At 35.5% G+C, this 11,158-nt stretch overlaps 2 protein-coding genes across 9 annotated transcripts in view; both read right to left on the bottom strand.

Annotated features, from left to right (window-relative positions):
• LOC128892509 (TRPL translocation defect protein 14) overlaps nt 1-4,837 on the bottom strand; it is a 29,013-nt gene extending 24,176 nt beyond the window's left edge. The window contains exon 1 of one of the 5 annotated variants that reach the window (XM_054152980.1): nt 4,277-4,837. In XM_054152980.1, coding sequence (XP_054008955.1) covers nt 4,277-4,316 — 40 coding nt within the window. In that variant the 5' untranslated portion in view covers nt 4,317-4,837. The remainder of the gene's footprint in view (nt 1-4,276) is intronic. The other 4 variants (XM_054152978.1, XM_054152977.1, XM_054152979.1 and 1 more) reach the window with 4 other exon arrangements.
• Nucleotides 4,838-5,300: 463 nt separating this feature from the next.
• LOC128892516 (kelch domain-containing protein 10 homolog) lies at nt 5,301-11,092 on the bottom strand. 4 transcript variants are annotated; one of them, XM_054153001.1, is made up of 4 exons: nt 9,305-11,092; nt 8,913-9,219; nt 8,751-8,807; nt 5,301-8,677 (listed from the first exon to the last, which is right to left on the bottom strand). In XM_054153001.1, exons 1-3 carry the CDS (start codon nt 9,977-9,979, stop codon nt 8,761-8,763), a joined length of 1,029 nt encoding a protein of 342 aa, XP_054008976.1. In that variant the 5' UTR covers nt 9,980-11,092; the 3' UTR covers nt 5,301-8,677; nt 8,751-8,760. The 4 variants fall into 4 exon arrangements, with proteins under 4 accessions (XP_054008976.1, XP_054008974.1, XP_054008973.1 ...); XM_054152999.1 differs by having other exon boundaries at nt 8,890-9,219; nt 9,305-11,091; XM_054152998.1 differs by having other exon boundaries at nt 5,301-8,807; nt 8,890-9,219; nt 9,305-11,086.
• Nucleotides 11,093-11,158: the final 66 nt, after the last annotated feature.

The raw sequence follows: 11,158 nt of genomic DNA, 5'->3' as shown, positions 1-11,158 counted from the left end.
CGAATATTAAAACGAGTAACTGTATTAACGGAAAATCCCGATCAATCGAACCGCTCCGATCGGTCGGGATTTTCATTTATTATCACCCTCTGAATCAGTCCTTTAAAAAAACAAACTTCAATATTTTTTCAGACACCCTGTATATCGATCCAAGTCGAAGGCACCGTTTCCTTAAATCTCTAGCGGCCAATTAAAACCTGACTGGAATTAAAACGCCTACAATAGAGTTCAGGTACATAACGCGTCGAGAAGTTTGGCTTGCCTGCCAAATACGATGAATCGGACGTTTCTATTTCACAGAGGACGGGTCGACACCTGAGGTGACTAACGAGAGACGGCTTCGAGCTCGAAAAAAAAAAGAAAAAAGAAAGAAAGAAAAGAACAAAGAGGCAAGTTGCTAACCTTGACTTCCGCGATACCACGTGGTTATTGAACTCGGGCAACGTAAATAGAAATGACGCGGGCGAGGATGAGAATCGGTCGAGACGGAATTGCAACCTGAATCGTGCCGAACACCTATCGCAACGGCCGGGTATCTGCTACTGGACGTTTCTCGATTCAATTTTTAGACGATACGACGAGGATTACAACCTGTTTTTCCCCATTTCGCTGACTACCCGCGCCTTCTCCATTCCACAAACGCAATAATAATGGGTGAAAAAAGACACGAGGACATCGGTTACCTCTCTACATCGAAGTCACGCGCTCGGCACGACGGACGTTGTAGATAATTAAGCGTAAACATCGAACGTTTGCGCCGCCACTTTTTTTTTTTTTTTTTTCTTTTCTCTGTGTCCCCAATCTTTGACACAAACGACGCTATTGCAGGAAATAAACCAATGACCCGGAGTTAACCCTTTTGAAGTTTCATTTATGGTAACGCGGACTGAATTAACGAAACGAACGGTTACATTTTTATTACGAGCTTAAGGGGAGAATCTGGTCCAGCTAATGTATTCCTTTGATGCATAATAATCTTCAGATGTAATTAATTTTTGTTATTCAAACTTTTGTTTACATATAAAGGGACGCTCAATGAAGAAAATTTGACAGTGTACATCGATCAATTTCATAAGAAACTTTTCTGTGAAATTGTAGTTTATTAACTCCTTTTTTTTTTTATATATAATCAATGATATTCTACATATTCTTCGAAAATCTCTGAAATATAGTTCAAACAACAATTACTAGTTACTAGACATTTTAAAAAATTCAACACTTGTACGAATACTTATTGCTTCTGTATTTCTATCGATTCGTTGTTTTTTCTTGTTAATTTCGCAACTTACGTAAATAGCTATTTTTTTTTTGTACTGTATCTATTCTAGAGATTTCCAAGAATATATAGAATATCATTGTTAAAAAAAAAAATTGCTAGCAAACAAAAATGTTTATATCTCAGAAACGATTGACCTTTGGACCAACGTTTATTGAAGCTTTTTTACTCGGTACAGTGTGCCCTATACACCATATAAATATTGAATGAATTTTTTTTTAACACTCTTTATATGTATACGTTCAAATTAAATCGACACTGTCAAATTTTCTTCTTCGAACGTCCCTTTATATGTAAAAAAAAAAAAAGTTACAACAACAAAAATTAACGATATCTGGATATTCAAACGCATTAGAAAAATACTCCCCCCCCCCTTAACAATGTCCATCGCTTGAATGAAAAAATTCTAATATTTTCTATTACGAAGTAAAATTAAATTAGCTCGTCGCCTCCGAGTTGTTAGCCTGGAGTAAAGGGTTAAAGGGCGAGATGGATGCATGAATAAGTCTCCCAGAGTATGGCGAGAACTTTGCGTCGTCTGGTAACTGGTTCCAATTGTTGCGCACCGACGTGGCGATGTCTCGACGATATTCAAACTGGAAACACGCTTCGCAATGGCTCTCCCCGTTTTGAAATAGACCGTTGAAAGAAAAAAAAAGAAAAAATAAATTCGAAAGGTTGGTTACCGTAAAAGACGCAATTCGTCCAATGTTAATCGTAGTGTCGAATGAGCTATGTATAGTCGCGATCAATTGAAAAGGTTAATCGTTCGATTCGAATCGATCGAGTCAAATCGAGAGATGAATCACTTGTTCGCGGCGATCTTTTATTTACGGGGGGACTAATAAACTCGCGAATTCGCGCGTTCCATTTCTGTCGTTGATCTCGCTTCGTCGAACGAATCGCACGCTTTAAAAAAAGAAACGTGACAAAACGATGATAATCGTTCGGCCGTCTTTCTGCGCAACGTACAACGCGCATGTAATTTTGTCCAAGTTCGTCACGTATATGGAATCGTTGCGACCAGTTTACATTGCCCGCGCGAAGTTAGTTTTAACACCAGTTGTACTCCGAAACGCGCAACAGTTTATAATACGGTATATCGACCATATGTGTCGCGATGCTATGTAAATAACTCTAGATATACGTTTTCGTCGTATTAAATTTAGACACGGTGACTATCACTGTTTGAATCGGTCGTATTTCATTCCAAGCAGCATCCATTGAATTGCTTTGATGCATCGTAATCATCGGCTCGCATGCGTTGTAAAATCAACAATACCTAACGTGATGCATGATCGAATTGAATGCATTTAGAAAATGGCAAACCGTATATACAGGGTGACCCAAAAATGTTGGAGGTCCTTGAAAGGGGTGGTTCGGGAGGTGATTTGAAACAACTTTTTCCTTTGCAAAAATGTTGTCCGAGGCTTCGTTATGGAGATATTAACGGAAAACACTGACCAATCAGAGCGCGAGGATGCCGGTTGAGCGTGGGCTACGCGCGCTCTGATTGGTCAGTGTTTTCCGTTAATATCTCCTCAACGGAGCCTTGGACAACAATTTCGCTGAGGAAAAAATTGTTTCAAATCACCCCATGAACCACTCTTTTCAAGGACCTCCAACATTTTTGGGACACCCTGTATAGACATTGTATCCATTTATCTGTCGATTATTGCAAAAATCATTGTTCGATTCATACAAATTCAATAAAATAAAATACAACGGAATCGTCACGTAATGCGATAGGTACGAAAAAAAGGAACAAAATGTACGAAATAACTTAAGGCGTGATCACATTGTTTAACAGTGTCCACTCTTCGAAGGGCAAAGAGTCAAATTGTTACAGCAACTCTGTAAACTTAAATGATATTTGCCCATCAATATGTCTGTTTTGATTACTAAACCGAACGTTGCGGCGTGTATTTGTGTTTTTTTTTTTTTTATAACTGTAATACTTTCATTTGGGATTATCTCGAAACTACATTTTTCGAAACGGTACAACGTAAATCTCGCAAACTATCGGTCCGATTGCTCCGAAATTTGTACACGCTACTTTTAGATACATTATCTGAAGAGTAGCAATGGATTTTTGCGATTACTTGAGTAGTAGTTTTTTTTTTTTTTTATTGACGATTTTTCTCGCGAAATTTCGGTGAAAAAAAAAAAATTTCTTCAGCTCGCCGCAATTTTCTTAATGATAAAAAAAAAAATCCAATTGCTCTCTCGCGACAAACTCCAGAAACAATTTAATACTTTTTTTTTTCTTTTTCACATGCAACCTAAAGAATATAACGATGGTACAGTCCACGCGCGTTTCGTGCCGAAGGCCTGCACCAAAATTTTCGAACCGCCGCCATTTTTTTTGTTTGTTATCTCGAAATATTTTTCATGTGTTCATTAAACCGTTCTTTAGTGTGTGTCAAAACATAGAAATATTTTTTTCTCTACTTTAATAGTAATAAATAGTACTAAGTAGTAATGGTAATAAAATCAGGTCATTCGACATTCGTGATTTATAAACAACGCGCAACATATACAACGATAAACAGACCTATTTAAATGCACTCGAATTCACTTGTAGAACGTCCGATACAATTTTCGCCACGTTACACGTAAACTGAATCGATATTTTCGCACGAGCTGATCGCTCGTGATGCAACGTGCACAGTAACGTGTCAGGGGAACGAGAGGCGCACGAAATATTTTGTTTTCCTGCTCTCTTGCAAGTAGCAATTCGGGTACAGAGAGGAGGAACGCGACAAAAAGATACGAATAAGGCACGATCGCAAAGAAGTTCGCGCGAACACGTGGTTTCCATAGATGCGTATGGTATTGCCTCATTCGAGCACATTTCTGTCTGCGAGCGTACCAAATAAACCAACAAGCATGGACGCATCCGTTTGGTCGTGCGAAAAAACACGATACTCCCGGAGGGTAATTACGGCACATGGAAGACATGACAGCGAGTGATATTTATTAAAGAAGCGCGTCTCTTACCTCCGGTCAGTACTATTTTGTAAAGGCGCTTCTGCTCCATGTTGAATGAACGGTCTTGGAGCCCTTTTTTTTTTCTTTTCTCAGAGCGAGCGAGTCCACGAGGTTGTCCCGAGACGATGTCGATTGGATGGATGAAATAAGGTGTTCGTCTGGCACGTGAATGGTGTCTATGGTTGCAACGAATACTACATGAACACTTCACCGTACATTTCGAGGTGCCGCGGGATCAAATACGTCGGAGACATGGGACTGAGCAAAGCAGCGATAATATATCGACGCAAAAAGTCTGTAAACTGCCACTCGAGACAGAGGGCAGACGTCTGATTCGAAGCGAAGCGACCGCGGCTTTGATTAATCGGGTTATGCTGCTGCTCCCTCTGCGCGACAGTCATGCGCGAGAACGGAAACGCACGAACCTGTGGGCGCCACTTACGAAACTACTCGAACGATCGCTCGAGAACTACCGATCAGAAATTTCGACGTTCTGTTTTCTTTCGTTCAAATAATTTCCCTTTTTTCTCACATACAGTAAGTGTAGAATGTATTCGTGCGCCGATCAATTTTCCAAAAAAACTTTTCTGTGAAATATAAATTACAATTTTACATAATTTTTTTTTGGAAATTGATCGGTGTACGAATACCTTCTACACCCACCGTAAACAACGTTAATGGAAATGTTAAAACTAATAACGACGAACTAATGTACGATATCTCTGTACGAGAAGTATCCAGACTTTCAAATTTCACTGTCTGTGTGCAATTAACCCACTCACTGCAGACTACAAAATATCTTGTAGTTTGCGCTACAAGTTTGGATTGATTGCGATCGGTCATGGAACATGTTTAGAGCTGTTTGAAGTAGGAATTATTAGAAAGGATAATATTCTTTTTATGAACGACAAATTTATTGTCACTTTTTATTATCAACGTAATAAATTATACAATTGTATTGTCTTGGCGCCCAAAGCAAAACGCTCTTTTGTTGGCAGTGAACGGGTTAACGAAAATAGAAAGAAAATGTAAATGCAGTTCGTGTAGGAGAATTTTATCTTTCCTTCGTTCGTACAACGGTATATAAATACAATAAAACGTTTCGATTTCTTTTCACAACAAACTTAAACGTACAATTTTTGCTCTATGTGACTCGTTTACGTAAAATATCAGTTTATTAAAACAATAAACGGTTTTCCTGTAAAACATACAATTTATTTTTCATAGAATTTTCATCGCATAATTTTCTTTCGTTCGAATACGACAAAAAGGTACAAACATCAATTTACATTCATAATCAGTCTACTCGCAATATTTAGTCTTACATACATATTTATTTGTTAATATATATTAATATGCTTAGTCTTACGTATTCGATTTCTTTTTTTTTTTTTTTTTTTTTTTTTAATTTTTCCTTTACTGGGTTTTTCAGGTATGGGAATTTGAATGAGATTCGAATCGTGCTAAGCATACAAAACATTTCGGAATCTCTAGCCAATATTTAATGAGCAGACGTGGCATTGAAATCTAAGTTTTCTATCATTGACTTTTCAAGATAATTGCGTACGTACTTGGACGCGTTAAATGGACATGAAACAACAAACAATCGCATCGCGCGCTCACCCTAGAAAATACTTTCAACGTTATTATAAATGCGACAGAGGCAACAAGTGGAAATTAACATCCAGACCGTCAAAATGAAATCTTAATTGCTTCGTTAATGGTGCCAATTTAAATTTCAATGTAGTCTTTGCACAGCTGCTTGAGAACCTTTACTCTTTGTTAAGTTCAATGAATGTACAACGATATGTTTACTGCCAATCCTCTGTTGCATACATTTTATTTCATCTTTAGTAAAAGAAATTATTTTTCGCTTATCTATACGTTCACAAATTATGTCTCTATACGAAACTACTGTACTAATTCTTCCTTGGGTACCTAATTAAGTATAATATGCAATAGAGGATTGCTTGTGTTATTTCGTTGATTTTTACTGTTTAAACATAATTTTCGCAGAAATATGAGCACTTATTCCACTTTGTATAGTTCGCATACACAATTCCGAAACTAAAAAAGTGAAGCGTTCCCTACCAAATAAACAATCGATCGTACAAATTGCTATCATGTTCGGCACATCAAGCTATCGTTATCATAGCGCAATTAATATCCATATTAAAGGGTACGAGAAAAGGAATAAACAGGATTTAAAGTATCAGCTGAACTGTGTTCGTGTTCCTATTTACAATTTTAATTTCGCTAATGCATACCTACGGCATGTTTTCTTAAGTAGTAAATAGCACCGAGAATAGAACAATGAGAAGTGAAATAATCTTTATATCTACTTAAGTGTAATACGCGTGATTTTTTTTTATATACGGACACGTTCGTTCGTGAACCGGTAATAAGAATTGTTGTACGTGCTATCGCTTGGAAACGTGAATACATAATAACAATTTACCTAATTTTAAGGCAAAAGTTCTTTTGTGTTTCTCACAGTTCACGCGTTATTTAGCCGATTTTTTTTTCTCTGTACTTGATCCCCGAGTTCCCTTTTAATAACGTCCGTGCCTACTAATAATAATTAATTGTATTCTGCAATAGCGTACTTAACAAAGTAATATTTAAGCTATTTTGTACTCCGAAATTGGTACGCAACTTACTTTGTTTGATATGAAGTTTTGCTTCAGAGAAACTGCAACTGCAGAGAAAGGCAACATTCTATCATCTACGATGTTACAATATTTTTGTACCAAAAAGAAAAGCAATATCGTTATACTTATTTTTCTTTGTTTAATCAACCTTCTTGTTTTTCTTTGTTTTTTTTTTGTTTTTTTTTTTTTACAGAAACTCAATTCTTTTTCTCAACTCAAATTTACCGTTTTTCGTTTCAGGTATCCAATGACATATCATCGATATCCTTTTGAAAGACTGAAATTTTTTTTGTTTACTATTTAGTATTTTTGAAATATTTACAAGAATCAGTACGATAGACTGAACGCAGCGGAAACTTGTAACGTCCAGACTTGGCTTGCAATATCGCTATTAATTGAACTAACGCTTTATGATATTACCGATTGTTGCTAATTTCTTATTTACAGTTGCAAGCCAGTTTGCATTTATTACAAAAATAATGTGCAATATGCTATAGGTAATAAAGAGACGTTAAGTAATTAATATCCTTATCAACAATATCGTCGTAAAAAGGCTTTTATTTCAATCGAGCACTTTCTGCTAATCACTTTCCCTGAACATAAAATTTTTACAAACTTATTCATATTTTAGCGAACAAAATTATTGTGGCGGATAATGTTAAATATTTATCTTTTATAAGAATTAGATTTAGGAATCTTCGTGACTGATTTGTATTTTTGTACTCTCTAATTCATATTTATCTGTAATAATAAGCTGCATATAATTGTAACCAGTTGTAATTACAAAGAAAAAAAGAACCGTTCGATTTATTACTTTGCAGTTACAGAAAGAAAGACACACACACGAATAACTTTAAACATAATATTTTTACGATTCGCAAATTCGATCCTCAATAGATGAACGTAACGAATGTTATACGTTATAGCCCAAATAAATCAGTAATTTTCGATGTCTGTTTGACACATCTTTAGTTTCCTTTCGTACTCTAGGGTACATATATACTGTACTTTAGTGCGCGACTAATTTTGTTTTAAACCAGTTCGTTATTGCTTATTTACATCTATATATGTACAAGGATAGAGTAAATTTAGTAGAGAAAATTTTTAAGTGTGTATAAAGAAGATACAGCTTGCACTTTTTCTTTAACAAGATATACATGATTTTTTCGGTATGTCGAAAATGTATGCGCGCTATTATAATCATAATTGTTATAAGTATTATGCAACACATAACATAAATTGATGAGCATATTTGCCATTAATTTTATGTAACATGCAATACAGTTTTCATAACTATGTCACCCTACTTTTTCACTAGAAAATATTAATATAAAAACAAACGGTTTTGATGTAAATCTTTATACATAATTGTATATGAAGTGTAAATTCGAGTAATCCAAACTGATCTAAACCGGCAGAAAACAAATCAAATAAATTTTCTCATGTATGTTTTTAGTTATTATTTTTTCAAACTATTACAAATCTGAAAATATTGCAAATAGTGTATACGACTTGCTGTATTACCGATCGTAATACAAGTAAGTTCGAAGCAATCGATTTATCGATCAAATCTTTCATATTAATTGCACTATACTTTTCATAAAAATATGGTAAATAAGTTATGGCAATAATGTTCAACAATTATAATATTCATACAATAAATAACCGGTAACAATGATTGAAGTTACAATGCTCTGAGTATTTGTTAAATATTAAAAATCATAAGAATCGATTCTTTGCACAAACTTTAAAGGTATACCTATAAGAAGTAACTGATCTGGTGATTTGCGGCATAAGTGTGGAAAATAATGAATTAATGCTTGCCAACATACCTCTGATAATTTAGGTATTTTTAACCAAACAGAATGAACCGCATCTGTCCTTACAACCTGTAATAGAATGTTCTTGATTAGTTATAGAGGAACTATATATTTAAAAAAAAAAGTAAAACATTAAGAAAGTTATAATAACCCTATTATGTATTTTCACTATACCGCCAAATGTATACATGCGTCCTTCTGGAGTAAGGGCAGCCGAATGAAAATATACAGGGCATGGTAATTTACACTGTCTCAAACATGTCCATTGTAGATGTTTCAGATCTAATTTCCAAACATCAGAGAAAATATGATCTTCATTATATCCTCCAGAGATTACTACAGACGTAACACCTGTGTTTTCATCTGTATATTGCACAGAACCATGACAACGTCTAGGTTTTGGTACTGTGTTATCTTCATTATCACCATATGTATTTAATATTATCCACTTGTTCATTTCTAAGTCAAAGGCAGGAATTTCCTAAACATAAATTTAAGATAATAATTAACATATTCTAATAGTACGAATAAAAGAATGATTTATCCAATTATATTATTTTACATACCAGGAAACCAAACGATTCAGAAGCTGTTCCTCCTCCCAAAACATAAATAAGTTTTCCATCAAATGCTAATTCGTGCCTGTATCGTCCTGCTGGCTCATTTTGATCTCTTCCAGAGCATATGTAAACTTTTTCCCAAACACCAGTCCTAAAGTCGAATCTATGGATGTCACAGGTATACTCGTAACCTGTAGTACCACCGACGGTATACAAATACCATCCACGCAATATTATAGCCTGTCCATAATGAGGATCCGGCAAATATCCCTTTGCTGGAACTATGTGCATTGTACCATTCTCAAGATTGCACAAATAAAGGCGGTTACTACATCTATCTCCGAATGGTACACCGGTCCCACCATATACCATTAAGGTATTACCACTTAAAATCACTGCATTAGATGCTAGTTCATTAGGCATATTATGTTGTCTTGGAAAACGCCACCATTGTTGACTAACAAGATTGAACTTCCATACTTCTTTGAAAAGCGGTTTACTAGAAATCCATGTTTGATCGTTTTGCATGTCAGGATCATCATCGGAAATACACGGATTGAACCCACCATAAGAATATAAATATTTATGATCGCAAACTATTCTATGCCCACTCCTGGGCTTTGGACGTTCGACGCTGTTCGATTTGTGTTTTATAAACACAAACGGCTTGAATTTATACATGTTTATCAATTAATTGACAACACACCGTGGGTTCCGAATGTTTAAGTTCCGATAGTTCGTGTATTGTTCGTCGGCAAAACTTTACCATAAAATTCAAAATAAAAGCGGTTGTTTAGGGAACAACTATTTACCTATATGTTCCTCTCGCTGGTATATCGTTTTTCCACAATGTTCCCGATTTATTTATCGTGTTGAGGTTGACACGTGTAAAATAAATATCGTACTGCTTTGATTAATCATGGAGACATGTGTTTCGGTGCGAATGTACGAAGAATTGTTAACACAGACATCTTGCATGCACTTTACAATACATTCACATCTAGTTCGCTTCTTGCACATCAGCGAACATGGCGTAATACAATGAAATGCATTGTCGTCATTACCCAAGAGATTTCTTTATAAAACGATCGGAAATTATTTCATCTCGACCGAATTTTATTGTTTCACTTTAAAGGGACCACTGTTTTCAAAGGCGCACGTACAGCTGTAAACTCGCTCTACATTTACAACTACAAACTTGTCGTTTTACGCCTATGCAGTACTACAGCTGCGACTGCGTGGCAGTGATCATCTGATATCGCTGACAGATTACATTCAATTGTGTTTAGAGATATCTTATTATAGTTATTATTCGAAAATGTATCAATCGAATATAAAGGATCAAGTATCGTTGAAATTTTAGGTGTTTTGGTTAGGCGAAATATACATTTTCTACATCGATCGTGAGAATTATGTATCGAAATGTTAGATAAATAGACATTTTAATTCTTCATGTACGCTATGTGATTTGGATGAATATAGGGGAATGCGAGGGAATGCGAGGGAATGTCGTAAACACCCTGTGCCCATTCTCCTTCGTACTATACATCAGTTATACTTCTATACATATATGTACTGACATACAGATGGTACCTATCAGACTGCTCACATTTATTCGATTGTTCATAGACTTTCTACAAACAATTTAGGCACCTTATGTAAATAATAAGTATAGAAAATAATAAAATGGGTAGCGCATGTGTGATTATGCCAAATTTATCGTAGTAGATGGAAGCATAATAGTTTAATTTACATATAAGTACAAACTTGCGATTCATGGACACGAAAATGGTATCGCCATCTCGCGGTCAGAAGGCCGAACTAATTTTCGAAATATATGTCATATATATAACACTTATT

This window comes from Hylaeus anthracinus, unplaced genomic scaffold (genome assembly GCF_026225885.1).
Source record: "Hylaeus anthracinus isolate JK02 unplaced genomic scaffold, UHH_iyHylAnth1.0_haploid 12002, whole genome shotgun sequence".
NCBI classification, from domain to species: Eukaryota; Metazoa; Arthropoda; class Insecta; order Hymenoptera; family Colletidae; genus Hylaeus; species Hylaeus anthracinus.
The sequence above is the reverse complement of the archived record's forward strand: the minus strand, read 5'-3'. Positions and strand labels throughout refer to the sequence as shown.

Coding starts and splice junctions, on each gene's coding strand:
- LOC128892516 (XM_054152998.1), bottom strand. CDS start 9,979: ATGTATAAATTCAAGCCGTTTGTGTTTATAAAACACAAATCGAACAGC. Junction 9,220..9,304: donor CTGAATCGTTTGGTTTCCTG/GTATGTAAAATA, acceptor ATTTATGTTTAG/GAAATTCCTGCCTTTGACTT. Junction 8,808..8,889: donor TAGTGAAAATACATAATAGG/GTTATTATAACT, acceptor ATTCTATTACAG/GTTGTAAGGACAGATGCGGT.